Below are 18765 nucleotides of genomic sequence, written 5' to 3'. Positions count from 1 at the left end.
ATTAAAAGATCTGAGGGGAAACGAGCAGCTCTTAGATTGCACATCCATCGATAAATCCGCGCAGTGTATTACAGTCGAAATGACTCACAAAGTTTTCCTTACTTCCAAGCAGAGTTACCAAAATCATCTGTGATTCGGTGGACATGGCATATTAGCAGCCAAAATCAACGATCTCAGTGCCAAGAATTTCATCACTCAAAACGAAATATCATAAAAAGTGGCAATGCATCAGTCTTTTTATACTGTAATGAATCAAGACTAGGTTGTCAAAGAGCCAACTGAATTCTTGATTTCGTTTTATTTGCTGGGAGTCCATTGCATCGGTAAACACTGGAATTCGTCCTCCCTGTCGTTCTCCATAACCATTTTAGTAACGCCATCAGGCATCCTATGAAACAGACGAACAATATCGTTGAAGCTACAGTTCTAAATGGAAAATTTACAGGAGAATATTTGCTCTTGCCCACAACCCAATGATTCAGGCAGATATGCCTTATAAAATTCTAACGTTTACTGTTCCCATTGCAAGTCACATTTGCAGTGGCCATCAACGAAGCTCAGGGGCAAATTTCGCAGATCCTTGCTTCTCACATGGATAGCTGTTTGTGGCCTGTTCACAGGTAGGAAAATATTCATGCACGCACCACACGGAAAACAAAAAATATTATGTCTCCGCAAATACTTCAATAAACATAATTTGAACACAAACACCTTCATTGTTTGAGTGGGACTACAGTGCATACTTGATATTCAGCATAACTCGAAAGTTCAACCTTAAGTAAGTAACGGGGCTACGAAACGTAATGCTTTGGAGGGTGCTTATCCAGGGATACATATGAAACGAAGGCAACTATAAGACAATATTATGAAACACGTATCTCTGAGCTCGTAGGAAGACAGGAACATTTAAGGGCCAAGCACCACAAAGCATGTCTACTAATATATGTAGAAAGAGACATTTAAATCAATATACTTCACAAAACGCCAAAATAACTTCGTTTGTGAGTGTAATTAAGAGACATAAAAACTTGAATAAACTAAACATATCTGATAAACACTACAGTGCCGGACAAGTATAGGTAATTATATTAAGCATTAATTAAGGTGACAGAAAACTGCTAACTAGAGAAATGTTTTATTTATACAGCTAACATGGCTGTCTCCACTCAGGAATTTAGGCCAGGTATTATACAGATATCCTGAAGAAATTCAAAAATTACATACAACAGTGAAACGTTCGTATATAAAATACCGCACCCAAGCAATTTCTCGATTCTGCTGACCGCACAGATCACACATCACTGGAGCAGAACAACAGGCTGTGGGAAAATGGGAAAGGGTGTTACACTTTTTTCTCTCTAGAATAAATGGATTTGTAGTCCCATGACAGATTTGAACTGAGAGGAAAATAATTCCCCATCCATATCTGTCCAGGAACCAAATCGTTATGGCATGGAACAGGACGACCTGCCCGAGATTCTTGGTCGGAGACAGCCTTTACGCTTTTCTGTGTTGACATACTTGAATGCCCTACATTCATAGCAGCTGCGGGTCGTTATTTAACAAATTTTTCACTTATCTACGGCCTATTTACCATTTACCTGTCTGACTAATTACATCAGGGGCGAATTTATTTGTTTTATTTTAGAAGCGCACTGAGAGAACCTGAGTTGAAGTGTCATCACCATGCAGAAAACGAGAGCCATTGTGACTTCGTTTAGTTTACTTCAGCTCTTCTTGTTGCGTAGTAGCAGACTGGTCCCGAAAATTCGTAGCGGAGGAGGAAGTGGTTCAGTATCTTTTCTCTTCAGTAAGAATTCTGTAGTAACCATGAGGAAGTCCTGATTCTAAATCCTCAGGACTCATAGGTTTATTTGTTTGGAATGAGATGAGGGTCGGCAGAAATTTGTTTGTTTTGACAGTGCATTAGAGCACTGTAATTTGTAGTTTAATTATACTTTCTCTCTTCTTTATTTCACTGACAAGAAAAAGTGTGAATGCATGTAGTTAATTGCCATAATGCGACCATTAACTAGGTACGTCGGTGTACTGTTTTTCAACAGAAAACCAAACTTAAATTAGGCACTCAGTGTTAGTCTGAAAAATCTGTATCAACATAGACACTAATATTAAACCTAATTTTACTGTTGTGGAGTTTGAAGAGATACTTTCTTTACACACTAAGTAACGTTAACAGAGTATTATAAGAGGCCGGCGCAGTTTTGACACTGTGCAGTAGTTTTTCTCAGAAGTTCCTATTAGGCGGTCGTTAGCTCATGGCGGTGTAAGTACAAATCTGTTGATACACTGAAGAGCCAAAGAAATGGGGACACCTGCCTAATATCGTGTAGGGGCCCGCGAGCACGCAGAAGTGCCGTGGTAGAGAACCAAACCTACGTCTGAAGTAGTGCTGGAGAAAACTGACAATGAATCCTGCGGGGCTGTCAATAGATCCGCAAGAGTACGTGGGGGGAGGGGGGATGGAGATTTCTTCTGAACAGCACGGATATGCACAATGATGTTCATGTCTGGAGCCTTTGGTGGCGAGAGGAAATGTTTAAACTCAGAAGAGTGTTCCTTTAGCCACTCTGTAGCTATTTTGTACGTTTGGGGTGTTGCGTTGTCCTGCTGGAATTCCCCAAGTCCATAGGAATGCACATTGGAAGCGAATGGATTCAGGTTCTCGGACAGGAATCCTACGTACGTGTCACCTGTCGGAGTCGTATCTAGAGGCATCGGGGGTTCCACATCACTCCAACTGCACACGCCCCACAACGTTACAGAGCCTCTACCAGCTTGAACAGCCCCTGCTGACATGCAGGATTCATTGACAGATAGACTGCATACCCATACACGCCCGTCCGCTACATACAATTTGAAACGAGACTCGTCTGACCAGGCAATATGTTTCATCAACAGCCCAATATCGGTGTTAATAGGCCCAGGCGAGGCATAAAACTTTGTGTCGTTCAATCATCAAGGGCTTACGAGTGGGCCTTCGGCTCTGAAGATATCGGTGATGTTTCGTTAAATGGTTCGCATTCAAATCTGCAGCAGTTTGCGGAAGGGTTGCACTTCTGTCACGTTGAACGAGTCTCTTCAGTCTTCGTTGGTCCCATTCTTGAAGGATCTCTTTCCGGCCTCGGCGATATCGGAGATTTGATGTCCTACCGGATTTCTGACATTCACGGTACACTCTTGAAATGGTTGCACGGGAAAATCCACACCTCGTCGCTGCCTCGGAGATGCTGTGTCCCATCGTTCGTGCACCGACTATAACAATAAGTTCAAACTCACTTAAATCTTGACAACCTGCCATTGTAGCAGCAGTAGCCGATCTAATAACAGCGGCAGACACTTGTTGCCTTATATAGGCAGCGCCATATCCTGCCTGTTTTCATATCTCTGTATTTGAATAAGCATGCCTACACCAGTTTCTTTGGCGCTTTGGTGTATTTTCCGTTGTGATTGTTGACTACGCAGAACAGTAACAAAATCTTCAAATGGCTCTAAGCATTGTGGGACTTAATATCTGAGCTCATCAGTCCGCTAGACGTAGAGCTACTTAGACCTAACTAACCTAAGAACATTACGCACATCCATTCCTGAGGCAGGATTAGAACCTGTGACCGTAGCAGGCGCGCGGTTCCGGACTGAAGCGCCTAGAACCGCTCGGCCACAGTGACCGGCTCAGGGCAGCAAAGACTGCCATGTTGTGTAATTGGTTTATGATGCGAAACAGTGCACATAAACATAGTTCCAGCTGTCAAAGGTGTGAATTACATGTGCTGATAAAATACCACTGGCGGCAATGATGTAGTAAGAAGAAAAGCATTAAGCAGGGAGGCTGTGTGGCATACAATGAACAACCGTGTGACTGTTAGAGACACGTAGATCACCAATGTTCACATGACATGGCTGAGAAATTTTGAGAGTTGTAAAGGAAACTGCGAAGGGGTAAAGTATGGTATTTGCTAACTCGTTTCTTCTACAGTAAATGTAGGGACTTTTTCTTCATTGGCGCTCAATTCTAATCTCAAAATTTCGGGTCTCTCTGGCTTCTTCCACATTTGCTTTCGGAGTTGCTGCAGATAATGAAATGTGTGACGAGGGCCTCCCGTCGGGTAGACCGTTCGCCTGGTGCAAGTCTTTCGATTTGACGCCACTTTGGCGACCTGCGCGTCGATGGGGATGAAATGATGATTAGGACAACACAACACCCAGTCCCTGAGCGGATAAAATCTCCGACCCAGCCGGGAATCAAACCCAGGCCCTTAGGATTGACAGTCCATAGCGCCGACCACTCAGCTACTGGGGGTGGACACTGCCGATACATTTTATAGTTTTAGCTGCATACTTCAGTCGTAGTCTTTCTCTGGCCCTTTTTACATTGATGTGTCCGTTTATTACTGCTTTTAATAGCACCTTACCTGTCAATAGACATACAGTCATCTTTTTGTTTTATAACAGTATCCTCTTATTTGTAATTTGCTACTTTATCAATTAATTTTATTTTCAGTGTTCACCTGTAACACCTCCCCTCGAAAAATTTCTCTTCGTTCCCCGGTCTACAAAGTCTCACTGTCATACAAGGCCACAATCTTCATATATGTGTACAGGAAACTTTTCCTGATTTGTGGCCTGTTACTTTTAGAGGTTAATATCGTTTTCTTTTCCTGAAGGGACTTTTTCCTTGGACGGTTCTGTTTGTTATTTCTTCTTTGCTTGTTTTACCTCTAGTAGTCTTCTTTCCTAAGTAAGTGAGCCAATTTGTTGCAGTTGTTTATCACATATACATACCCAGACCCCCGTTTGTCGTCATTTGTCACAATCCATCACCTTTGATTTAGATACATTTTTTTCGTGTTACACTTTTTCGTCATAACTTTATCAATATAATAAGAGTCGAGATCTTGTTCACTTTCAGGTAAAACAGCAGAGGCATCAGCCCATTTATTCTTTCGTCCAGTATCACTAAAGGTAAAGGTGGATAAATGGGCCCCCACTTTGTTTTTTTTATATAACACCTTTTATTTTTAGTACAATCACCTGAAATTAACATAAAACATTTCTCTAATATGTCCTGCAAATAGTTACGACATGTTTTGGTTCAACTTTTTAATATTTAAAACAAAATGTTACTTTTCCTGATAGTCTACATTTTGTTGCGTCAAGAATTTGTGATGGTAATATGGGCCCCAAGGTAGTTTGAAATAAAAAGAAACAAAAACTTGAAAAAATTATTTTATTTAACTTTTGTGTATAATGAAAGAAACGTTCACTCTGAACATTGTTAATCAGTCTACTGGTGGGATGATTTTCACAGCCTATGTCTAGTCTACTCACAATAGTCACACACATAAGCATCTTTTTACACGTTACAAGTGATCCTCTTTCAGCTGCAGATAATGCACCAACCCGGCTTTTTCCCCTCAGGCCGATGACACGAGAAATTTTTCTTTGAACGACAGTAAGACCTGACTCGTCTGCCGGCCGCAGTGCTCGAGCGGTTCTAGGCGCTACAGTCTGGAACCGCGCGACCGCTATGGTCGCAGGTTCGAATCCTGCCTCGGGCATGGGTGTGTGTGATGTCCTTAGGTTAGTTAGGTTTAAGTAGTTCTAAGCTCTAGGGGACTGATGATCTCAGCAGTTAAGTCCCATAGTGCTCAGAGACATTTATTGACTCGTCTACATTAAAAACTCTGTCCGCAGGATCTTTGTAGTTACTGAACGCAGCTTCAAGTAAACTGAAGAAATTGTCGACAGCTTGTTTTTAAACCCATTAGCACGTGAATCGAAGTTGCAGATGGCTTCAAAATAGACAGAATATTTTTTGTGCCGTGACATAAAATGGTCAAAGCAAGTTCGACCAGAAACTTCGCCCTTTACAAATGGACGAGGGATTTTATTTCTTGTGCAAAGCTGATAGGCCATGCGCCTGACGTCATTTCTGGTAAGGCTGTAGAATTTGGGTTCCATAATGAGAAGATATTTAACCAGTTCGTCCTCAAGTCCCTGTGGTAAAAACCGGTGGACGGCCCAGTTTAATATTAACTATTTCTTCGACCGGTTTATCGATTCGTGAAAGCCTTTGGAGCGTACAACGAGGGACAGAGTACACTTTAACCGCTTTTTTAAACCCTATTTTTTTTTCTCTTTAATAGCTACAATAGCATTTGACATATTTGCTTTGTCCCACGATTGCCGTTTCGATTTTTTGATGGTAGAAGATGTCTTCGAGGCATCTGAAACATAAAGAGTAGCAATATTTGTAAATGGTCCCATAAAATCTGATTGATTTTATGGGGCTCATAATACCGGCAGCAAAAGGGGCCCATATATCCACCCTCGACATCTTGGGAAAAACGATTTTGTCTACGGTTAGTTTGGTTCGCAACCGACGTCAATTAATGTGAAACGGCATCCTAACAACAAGCCAAATACGTGCCTTACCTTAGTTTTAGTAATAACATGTTAGAAATTTGAGTTTTATTCAAATAAACACCAACCTTTCAAACTTTTGATGACAGCGAAAAAATTCACACCACAACTAACTCACAAACCATGACAGCTACTGCGTCTGCACACTCTGCAGTGAAGTTTGGCAACTAGTTCATGTGCTCTCAACTAGAATTAGTGGCCTGTACTTACAAATGTGTAGGGCGCCCATAATACCAGCAGAGGCCCATTTTTCCACCTTTGCCTCTACATCTACTGTACCTCTACCATTATCTCACATTTTTAAGTGACTGCTCTGTCTATAGGTTAAAAATAACAGTTGATAGTGCATACTCTTGGTGGCCTCGCTTCTGACTATGTGCCTCCACATGCATAGAGCAACCATCAGTAACTACCGTTTATACAAGAGTCACCAATCTCTGTATTTATTTCCTAGTTTATTCAGTAACTCAAAATTTACTTTGCCATTTTATGTTATAAAGTACTTCCTGTACTTCTACAAACCATGAACCATGTACCTTACTGTTGGTGGGGAGGTTAGTTTCAGTAGTTGCAGGGGCAAGGGTCTGGATGATTGACTGATCTGGCCTTGTAACACCAACCAAAACGGCCTTGCTGTACTGTTACTGCGAATGGCCGAAAGCAAGGGGAAATTACAGCCATAATTTTTCCCGAGGGCGTGCAGTTGTACTGTATGGTTGAATGGTGACGCCTTCCGTAGGAATGATGCCGTACATAGGAATTAAAATCCATGGAGAAGAAATAAAAACTTTGAGGTTTGCCGACGACAGTGTAATTCTGCCAGAGACAGCAAAGGTCCTGGAAGAGCAACTGAAAAGAATGGACAGTGTCATAAAAGTCTAATCAACAAAAGGAAAGCGAGGGTAATGGTATGTATTCGAATTAAATCAGGATCGCAGAGGGAATTAGATTAGGAAATGTGACACATAAAGTAGTAAATGAGTTTTGCTATTTTAGGAGCAAAATAAATGATGATGGTCGAAGTAGAGAGGATATAAAACGTAGACTGGCTATGGCAAGGAAAGCGTTTCTAAAGAAGAGAAATTTGTTAACATGGAATTCAGATTTAAGTGTCAGGAAGTCCTTTCTGAAACTACTTGCACAGAGTGTAGCCATGTATGGAAGTGAAACATGGACGATAAACAGCTTAGACAAGAAGACCACAGAAACCTTTCAAAAACGGTGCTACAGGAGAATGGTGAAGATTAGATGGGTACATCATGTAACTAATGAGGCGGGACTGAATAGAATTGGGGAAAAGGGGGATTTGAGGCCCAACTTGACTAGATGAAAGGATCAGTTGGTAGGACACGTTCTAAGGCGTGAAGTGACCTTCAGTTTAGTATTGGAGGTACGTGTGGAGGGTAAAAATTGTAGAGGGAGACCAAGAAATGAATACACTGAGCACATTCAGAGGGATGTAGGTCGCAGTAGTTATTCAGAGATGAAGAGGCCAGCACAGGATAGCGTAGCACAGAGAGCTGCATGAAACCAGTCTCTGAAATGAAGGCCACAACAGCAGCAACGAGTATTAATGGCAATATTTCTCCTCTGATTCATTTGTTTGTAGGAAAGGCAAATTAATTTTCTAATGACATGGCGCCAATTGTTCGAGGTAATTAGGTGTTGCATTCTGTGAAGGGTTTAGAACTAAGCTATGAGTTCGATAGTTTTCGCATTTTGAGACATTTCCCTTTTTTGGGATGAACATTATCAGATTGTAACAGTACTGTACAAATGTTGAATTGGTCACTTACTTAAATGGTATCAGGTGGTTAACGAATAACGTTATTATTATGCGTTTCACGATAACCATCATCAGGTATCAGATACATCGAGTTGTACAGGTGAACAGAAATTATATGTTACATACGTTAACTGTCAGAAGCAGTCTGCCTTCGACAGTTACGTACTGGAATTTTCATACAATCTCACTTCTTCTGTACAACACGATGCATGTGAATTATGGAGAAACGTGTAATATTAACGTCATTCATTCAACACGTGTTGACGTTACACTAACAAGGGGAGGTCCAGACTTTGGGATCACAGATTTACTTCAAATTTTGTACACGTTTAGTAGGGCATTAAAACAACGTAATGTGCGAATAGTGACATGCACTACTTTGGCAAGTCCGAGAAAATCGCAAGAGAAATTTTACGCGTCAGTTATGTAACTGATATACCTGTGCGTAGGTATTGAAAGTTAGGGTTCATGGCGGACAGGTGGTTAGCATTCGAGCTCCGTAAGACGACCGTATAAAAGGCGACGGCTGGACTCCCGCTGAAACTGAATTTATAACCTACGTTTGTTTAATCATGGGTCATGTTTTCTAATTTATATGACATCTCAGAGGTAATATAATTAAAAAACCACATGAACTTATATGAAGTTTAGTGAATTTCATGTGGTTGGACTATAATATTTTAAACTAAATTTAGTTATTAGAACGAACATATTTATAACTGTCGGCAAATACATGAGGAAACGCTTAGAGCTTTCTTGAAAATGTATGGCTGCCGTGATTTGTGGAATCAGTTATTCATTCAATCCGGTGCGCTACCCGAAACTACTTTGCACCTTGACGCTTCGAGTTGCAGACACAGAGGCAGGCCCCATTTGGCAGATTACCTACGTAGCGGTGAGATGTTGCTAATGTAGCAAGAACGAGTAGTGCGGGTGCACATTTTTTCAATGTCACAGAATTTACGTTTGTGTTGCAAAAGTGAAGATTTGAGTGGGAGGTGAACCGTTGCCTCAGGCACGTTCGCATTACGAAGCTTGAAAGCTCACCACTTTTTCTTTTTACTATCAGAGTGACTTGCTACTATCATGAAACCTCAAAAGACCATAGTCAAATCACCATGTGATATAAGCTACAAATGGGAGAAAACATTAATTATCATAACAAGACAATAATAAAAGGAGAAAGGACAAAAAAACGAGAACATAGCCCAAAAACCACCACCAATGCCACACGATATGTATAAACAACTTTATTGTCGCTATGTTTATTTAGTTTTCTTAATTTTTATTTATTATGTATATACGCTCGTGTGTGTATATATATACTTCATCTATACACGTTTTACAATAGAAATGCTGCGATACTGAGTCAAAACACTAAAGAAAACGAGCAGGTAAGCTAGGAGAGAACAAACCGAAGCAAATCAGATGGGAAACATACATAACAAAGAAAACACCTATCATCAGAAAAATGAAATTAAGCAACACCTTGCCTGCGGAAAAGCAAATTCAACATGTTGGCGAAGAGGTCTCGATATCGAGGCATTCGCATACATGTCCAATAGGCCGAGACAATCTACTGCATTAAGTTCATGTGATCTTCCTCTTCGTCATCTACAACATATTGAGCGAAGTGTCCCAGCAACCACATAATTGTATGGGTTTTCTACCGTGGAAAAAAGGAAGAATCTGGTCGCAATATGATGTCCGTAGTGTATCAAGTCTCAGAAGATCGAACACGGAAAGCTAATTGTCTCTTAAACCAAGTTCAGTTTGCCATATGACCTCCACAAGTAGAGCGATGTCGTACCGTACCTGTTGACGTACAACGACTACATAGATCCGTGTCGCTATACCTGATACGGGAAGTCGCTCGTTCGTTGGCATCAAGTTATTTACCACCTTATACCAACAGAACGCTACGCGCATCGGCCACATCGGAAGACTGATACTGCACCATACTGTACCCCAGCTTGTTTGCGGCGATCGTCTTTTAACGAGGTTCGGGCAAGAGACTGCTTTCCAACGAGTCTGTAGGAATTTCGTAGTGAGGATGGGTCTCCATAAAATGTCAGCCCCTAAACAGCTACCGCAAGATAGAAATCACGAACGTGTTTTAACTTATAATGTATGCGACCAACATCAATAGGGGATTCAAGAACAGCAGGACGGACACAGAGAAATGAAAGAGACGTGAATGTTTAAGTTTCTTGAGTTATCAAAACAGTACGTCGCACATATAGCATCTGCATCTTCCTTCGTATGTCAACCAGCCCAACGACCAAAGGAACGAGGCTTCGTGACCACCTCATACCGTAAGCGAAAGATATGTCTTGTCAATTGCTGTAGTTTCTTCGCCATCATCGAGGTAACCGGATAAACTTGGGCCTCGAAATAAGCTTTGCATAGCACATATGTAACCAGTACTCGGGATTTCTGGAGCAGAGTAAGAGAACGCCTTTCATGTTCTACAGTCATGCTCATAAATTAAGGATAATTGTAGAATGTGGTGCCACACAATGTGGCACAAACAAAACTGGCGCTAAGTGAATAGGCACATAGGGAGCACGCACGACACAGATCTGTAAGTCCGCGGTATTGGTGATAAGTTGAAAAAACCGTCCCGAAATACATGTGCTATAAAACGCCACTGTTTCCTGCGCATGTTCCCCGACAGCAGTTTGGGATATGATCACCACGCACACCTACACAGGTCGCACAACGGGTTGGCATACTCTGGATCACGTGGTAGAGCAGCTGCTGGGGTATAGCCTCCAATTCTTGCACCAGTGCCTATCGGAGCTCCTGAAGTGTCGTAGGTGTTTGAAAACGTGCAGCGACACGTCGACCAAGAGCATCCCAGATGTGCTCGATGGAGTTTAGGTGTGCAGAACCGGCAGGGCACTCGATTCGCCTGATATCTTCTGTTTCAAGGTACTCCTTCACGACGGCAGCTCGGTGGGGTCTTGCATTATCATCCATCAGGAGGAAGGTAGGACCCATTGCACCCTTGAAAAGGCAGACATACTGGTGCAAAATGACGTCCCGATACACCTGACCTGTTGCAGTTTCTTTGTCAAAGACAAGCAGGGGTATACGTGCACCAATCATAGTCCCACCCCACACCATCAAACCACGACCTCCATACATGTACCTTCCAAGGACATTAAGGGATTCCTGGTTCACGCTAGATGAAATCCCGGCGATAATCACTGTTCAGACTATATCTGGACTCGTCCATGAACATAACCTGGGACCACTGTTCCAATCTCCATGTTCTGTATTCTTGACACAAGGCTTTACCTGCTCTCCTGCGACCAGGGTCAGTGGAATGCACCTTGCAGCTCTCTGGGCGAATAAACTGTGTCTGTTCAGTCGTCTGTAGACTGTGTGTCTGGAGACAACTGTTCCAGTGGCCGCAGTGAGATCCCAAACGAGGCTACCTGCAGTACTCTGTGGCCGTCTGCGGGCACTGATGGTGAGATATTGACCTTTTTGTGGTGTTGTGCACTGTGGACGTCCCGTACTGTAGCGCCTGGAGACGTTTCCTGTCAGCTGGAATCGTTGCCATAATCTTGAGATCACTCTTTGTGGCACTCAGAGGGCCTGTGCTACGACCTGCTGTGTTTGACCAGCCTCCAGTCGCCCTAGTATTGTACCCGTCATAACGTCATCAATATGTATTCTTCGAGCCATTTTCAACTCCCAGTCATCATTAGCACGTCTGAAAACATTTGCACACTTACTCGCTGCACCGTACTCTGACATGCGCCAACACGCCTCTGCACATGTGGACTGCTGCCAGCAATACCGTGCGACGAACGCAGGTCAAATGCACCGCATGGTCATACCTCGAGGTGATATGAACCCGCAGACTGCCCACCAGAGCATTGTTTCACCATGTATCAACATTATCCTTAATTTACGATCATGAGTGTAGTATCGCTCTCTGATTTTTTTCCGCAACAGACTTCCAGTTGAGCGTCGCCATATTGAGTGGGCAACGATCAGTTATGATATTGAGTGACGCATACCAATCCACCATAGTAGCCCACGGAGTCATCCAAACCTCGCAAAGCCTGCAATTGCCTTCACTGAGCAGTGTACCTGAACTCCGACAATAATCATCGACTACAGCTTTCAGTCGAGGTATCTCTGCATAATATCGGTGCAGAACCATCAGGTCATCCGCGTATGCACGAACCACTTGACCACCACGAACTCTTAACGTCCGGCACCCACGCACAGGTACGTCAGTTACATTATAGACGCGTAAAACTTCTCTTCAGGATTTCTTTGAATTACCACGACAGTGCACTTTACTACTAGCACATTACGCTTTTCTAATGGCCAGCTAAAGTGTACAGAGTTTGAAGTAAATCCGTAATCCCAACGTCACGGCCTCCCCTTGTAAGTAACCTTCTCATCATTGCGCAGTGCTGCTCCAGTTTTTTAATACGGCCACATGCTTTCTGTACGACTTCTTGTCGCATGTCGCGGATTACAAGGTCTCTGTGAAATCGGTGGGCAGTTTTCGCTGTTGGCGTACACTGGCCAAAAATAAACAAATAAAAATTAATACTTCCACTTAGAGGTTCCAAAGTCGCTCAAGATTTATTGTTGCAACAGTGCATATGGCACACATGAAGTGATTACAGACGAGTAGCACAAGCGGTTCTGAAGTGCGATGTATCGACCAATGCTGAAACACCAGCCTTAGTGCGTGATGTAGTCTCTATGGGCGTCAATGTAGGCTCTCACTCTACCAGCCAGTCGATCGTACAGGTGACGAACACTGTACTGCGATATGTTATGCCACGCATGCTCAGCATGTTGACGTATTTCTGTCAGAGTTGTTGGTTAACGAGTCTCACGAGTGAAATCTCGTCCCACCATATCCCACACGTGGTCGACTGGAGACAGGGCCAGAGATCGTGCTGGTCAGGGGAGTTGCCGCACGTCTTGCAGACCACACGGGCAGAGTGTGGGCGAGCATTATCCTGTTGAATCAACACACCACATTCCTGTCGCAAGAACGGCAAAAGAACATATATAACAACACTCTGCTCATACCGAGCGGTGTTTAGCGTACCCTCCAGAATTACAGCCTGTCTCACCCCCACAACATGAGGCCCCAGGTGTGTCCAGTGTGTCTTGGACAAATGCACTCTGAGGGACAGCGACGACAGAGACTAAGTCGTATGCACAAACGACCATCACAGGGTGCTGGAAGAACCCTGTTTCATCGCTAGAACCCATGGCGCCCCATTCCATCTTCCGACGGCACCGGTACAGACGTGCGCGTCGATGCTGTGGCGTGAGTGGAAGACACGCTAGACGTGTGCGTGTCTGTAGTCCCACTGCTATATAACCAGTCAGGAACAGTTCGGGATCAACATGTCTGGACTCACAAGCCCTCCTATCTGGGCTGTGGCAGCTGTATGGTCTGCCACTGGCGCCCTTACAGTACGATGATCCTGGTGAGCTCCTGAGCTGCGACGACAGCCAAAACCTCCTCCAAAGGTATGAGAATATTTCCGTGACCACTGGTACCGGCACCGCTGTACAAATGACGTACCGTATGCAACTTGTGCCGCAATTCTCCGAAAGGACCGTCCCGCCAGTCGGAAGGCCACATGGATTCCGCAAACAGAGATTTTGCGAAACTCAGCTAGCTCTGTTCCTCCATGTGATCCACAGTGCAGTGGACAACGGTGCTGAGGTTGATGCCGTATTCCTTGATTACAGTAAGGCATTTCACACCGTCCCGTACTGCCGTTTAATTAGAAAGATATGTGCTTATGGAGTATCGGAGGAGACTTGCGATTGGATTCATCACTTTCTTGCAGACACAACTCAGTGTGTCGGTCTTAATGGAAAAAAATCGATAGTTTTAAAGGTAATATGCGAAGTACCACAGGGATGTGTTGATGTTTACAATATATATATATATATATATATATATATATATATATATGAGAAAGTCTCAGCTGCTGTTTGAGGTTGTTCACTGTAGTGCAGTTGTCTACACCGAAGTAGCAAGGCCGGAAGATAAAGATTTGGCATAACGACCTGCAGAGAATTGATTATTGGTGCAAGCTCTGGCAGTTGACCCTGAATGTAAATAAATATAACATATTGTAAATACATAGAAAAATAAATCAACTACTGTACAGCTACACTATTGACGACAAACAGCTGGAGACAGCGTCTGCCGTAAACTATCTAGGCGTAGCTGTTCAGAGCGACGTTAAGTCGCATGACCATATAAAACAGATAGTGGGATAAGCAGACACCACACTCAGAATCGTCGGAAGAATATTAAGGAAATGTAATTCATCGAAGAAAGAAGTGGCTTATAAGGCGCTTTTTCCCCCGATTCTTAAGTATTGTTCATCTATCTGGGATCCCTATTAGGTAGAGGGGATAAAGGAGATAGAGAACATCGAAGGAAAAGCGGCACGTTTCGTCACGGGATCGTTTAGCTGGCCTGAGAGAGTTAAGGAGATGCTAAACAAACTCCGCTTGCAGACGTTACAACAGAGGCGTCGTGCATCACGAAGAGATTTACTATTGAAATTTCGGAAGAGCACTTTTCAGAGGGAGTCGGACAACATATTACTTCCCAACACACACATCTCGCTTATTGACCACGAGGACAAAATTCGAGAGATTAGGGCCAATGCAGAGGCTTCTTGCCACGCACTATTCGCGAGTGGAACAGGGTTGGAGGGATCAGGTAGTGGTACCGAAAGTACCCTCCGCCACACATTAGATGCCTTGCGGAGTATGATATAGAAGCAGATGAATTTGAGCCCGCTAAAACTCGCTCAGTAGCTTGTATGAAGCATAGGAAGCACGTGTGGGTCTCCGTGGCATGGTTGCCTGCTCTCTTCACATGTTTGCATCACACTGAGCCTTCTTCCTGTGACCATCCCCCGTTAGAGGGTACACACACATGCCACTCTGATAGCTATCCAACTCTGCTATATGTTTGCGGATGACACTGAAACCATTATCAGACATTTTCCACCCTCTAGATGGCAAATCTCGACATCAGCACAAAACTTACGTCGTCTTTCGAGGTGCGTTACTTTTTTTTCTGGCAGTGTATTTGATACATCCATTTCCCCATTTACGGGAAGTTTGGCTGTTACATTCCCTTTCCCTGGGCTTTGTTACTTCTCAGGAGTTTTACATTTAGTTACAGAATTAAATAGTGGTGTAACATCTGATTTAAGGGCTCAAACTGACCCTCTAATGTAGGCGTTGTAGACACTGAGTATAAAAGGAACTGGGAATACCTTCAGTAATAACTGGCCCTTATAACTGAGATATTATATCAATGAGAATTGTCGAAATTAAAACTGTGTGCCGGACCGAGACCCGAACTCTGGAACTTTGCCTTTCACAGGCAAATACTCTATCATGTGAGCTACCAAAGCACGACTCACGATCCATCCTCATAGCTTTACAACCGCCAGTACCTTGTCTCATACCTTCCAAATTTCACAGAAGCTCTTCTGCGAATCTTTGCAGAATTAGCACTCATGGAAGAAAGGATATTGCGGAGACATGGCTTAGCCAAAGCCTGGGGGATGTTTCCAGAATGAGATTTTCACACTGCAGCGGTAGACCACTTGCGTGCTAAAGTCAAAGGTCCCGAGTTAGAGTCTCGGTCTGGGACGCAGTTTTAATCTGCCATTCTCAGTACTGTGCCGGAATTGAATTTTACGTGACTTCCTGTGGAAATACACTGATGCACCAAAGAAAATGGTATAGACATGGGTATTCAAATACAGAGACATATAAACAAGCAGAATACAGTGCTGCGGTGGACAACGCCTATATAACTGCCTGGTGCAGTTATTAGATCGGTTACTGCTGCCACAATGGTGGGTTATCAATATTTAAGTGAGTTTCAGCGTCTTGGTATAGCCGAGGCACGAGCAATGGGACACAGCATCTCCAAGGTAGCGATTAAGTGGGGATTTTCCAGTAGGACCATTTTGACACCGGTGCAGCCAGAAGAAGATCCTGCTAGAATGGGATCAACGACGAAAAAAGAATTGATTAGCGCGACAGAAGCAAACCTTCCGGAAATTGCAGCAGATTTCAAAACTGGGTGATCAACAGGTGTCAGTGTATGAACCATTCTACGAAACATCATCTATATGGGCCGAAGGCCCACTCGCGTACCCATGATGACTTCATCAGACAAAGCTTTACGGCTCGCCAGGGCTCGGCAACACCGACACTGCACTTTTGATGACTGGAAATGTGTTGCTTGATTGTACTAGTCTCTAATTGTATCCAGCAGACGGTCACGTCCAGGTATGGAGACAAGCTCATGAATCCATGGACTCTGCATGTCAGCAGGGAACTGCTCCAGCTGGTGGCGGCTCTTTAATGGTGTAGGGCGTGTCCAGTTGGAGTGATGTGGGTCCCCTGATATGGCTAGATACAACTCTGACAGGTGACAATACGTAAGCATCCTGTCTGATCACGTGCATCCATTGATGTCCATTGCGCATTGCGACGGGCTTGGGCAATTCCAGTAGGACCATGCGATACCCCACACGTCCAGAATTGCTGCAGAGTGTGTCCAGGAACACTCTTCTGAGTTTAAACGCTTCCGCTGGCTATCAGATGTAAACATTATTGAGCATATCTGGTATTCCTTGAAACATACTGTTCAGAAGAGATCTCCACCCCGTCGTACTCTTACGCATTTATGGAGAGCCGTGAAGGATTCATGGCGTCAGTTTTCTGCAGTACTACTTCAGACATTAGTCGAGTCCATACCACGTCGTGTTGCTGCACTTTTGCTGGGGCCGTACGCGATAATAGGATGGTGTACCAGTTTCTTTGTATGATCTCGACTTAGTTCTTTTTTGTGCAGATTAGGAAGAAATTCCTTAACTGATAGCATTAAAGATATGGATCTATTCAACCTTGGCATGAATTCTACCCAGTAAGGATATCGTTTTGCTGGGACAGACCTACGATGGACAACATTTGCCAGCTTTTGCTTGACACAGACCTACTTGTGGCTGATACAAGTGTGGGGGCCGCTGAGGCTTGCTGAGTGGGGCCGTGTTCCAGAGCTGTCCACAGTGGAGCCGGCGTGCGAGCAGCTGGCGGCTGCGCAGCTGTCCGTTGAGACAGCGGCCGCCACCGCCGTGTCCGCCATGCGGCACTCCTGCACCGGCCTCACGCGGGCCGCCGTCGCCTTCATAAGCGCCCGTTTCCTCAGGGTGATGGCCACGGAGGGCTGGGTTGACGCTGCACGCAGCTACCCGCGCACTTTTGTGGAGTTAGTTCGCCTGCTTGCAGAGGCTCAAGCAGACACCAGGTAAGCACGAGAGAGGCAACTCTTCTGTGTTGCACAGGTGTACATGTGTGTGATTAGCCAGCTGTATAATTTCTGGCATTCAGTTTCATTAGATATACCCATGCGAGGAAATACGCTATCATTAACTATCGCTTTCTGATATTCAAACAACTTACAGGAATTCAGTCAGGTAATATGTACAGCGACCACCGATATTTCGGCGGGAGTACACCCCACCATATTCAAGGCACAAACTGTAACGGACAGGCGATGTACAAACAATTTTAAACACTCGTTCTTGGAGTAATTCAGGAAAGATGACTCACACTAGTGCCCTAAAAGATGACAGAAGTCAGAGGTATCGATAGTGAAATACTAGGAGTTAGCATGTGAGGTAATGTTGACTCTGTTCCTCTGTTTTTTGACAAGGGAGAGAGCAGGATTACAAGCAGATTTTAAACATAAAACCGCAGTCTCTGTTTACAAGGTTGCTCGCTAATTCAAACAGCCTCCTGAATAACACCGTCCCAATTGTTGGACGTGTATGCCAATACTTCGGTATTGTTATATAATATAGGGTTACCAAACAATGTTCGCCAATAGCTGATCTACTTGGCTACTGTAATCGTGTGTGGCGTTTATGCTCAGTACATATGTCCTCCACGCTCCTGATAGCCGGACCAATATATGTCATGTCATAGCTACAAGGAATGCGATATACACCCGCCTTATGCTAACGAAGATCAGCCGTAACAGAACCTAAAAGCACTGTGATTTTAGATGGAGGTCGGAAAACACATTTCACATCGTATTTCCGTAAAATACGACCGACGCTGTTGGAAGGGCTTCGTAAGTAAGGCAAAAAGGCAGTAGACTCAGGTGTCAACACAGTATTATCATCAGTCACCCGGTGCACAGTTGGTCGATAGCGCAACGCACCTTCAATCTGTCTTGCACTATAACCATTTTGACGAAATGTAATTTCACGATGGGCCAGATCAGCTGGCAAAGTCTCAGGGTCGGAAATAACATGTGCCCTGTGTACCGAGGTACGGAGTACCCCTTCACGCTGAGCCAGATGGTGTCAACTATCAGCCTGTAAATACAAGTCAGTGTGAGTACGTTTCCGGTAAACTGCATGTCGCAATGGTCCATTAACCTTCCTCCTAACCAAAACGTCAAGAAAGGGAAGGCAACCATCATC

The 18765-nt window shown here is 43.9% G+C and overlaps 1 protein-coding gene across 1 annotated transcript in view; it reads left to right on the top strand.

Annotated features, from left to right (window-relative positions):
• LOC124553282 (protein roadkill-like) overlaps positions 1–17586 on the top strand; it is a 39265-nt gene extending 21679 nt beyond the window's left edge. The window contains exon 4 of the mRNA XM_047127164.1: positions 17333–17586. Within this exon, the coding sequence (XP_046983120.1) occupies positions 17333–17586 (254 nt within the window). The remainder of the gene's footprint in view (positions 1–17332) is intronic.
• Positions 17587–18765: the final 1179 nt, after the last annotated feature.

This window comes from Schistocerca americana, chromosome 11 (genome assembly GCF_021461395.2).
Source record: "Schistocerca americana isolate TAMUIC-IGC-003095 chromosome 11, iqSchAmer2.1, whole genome shotgun sequence".
NCBI lineage: Eukaryota > Metazoa > Arthropoda > Insecta > Orthoptera > Acrididae > Schistocerca > Schistocerca americana.
This window is presented reverse-complemented; position numbering and strand designations above follow the sequence as displayed.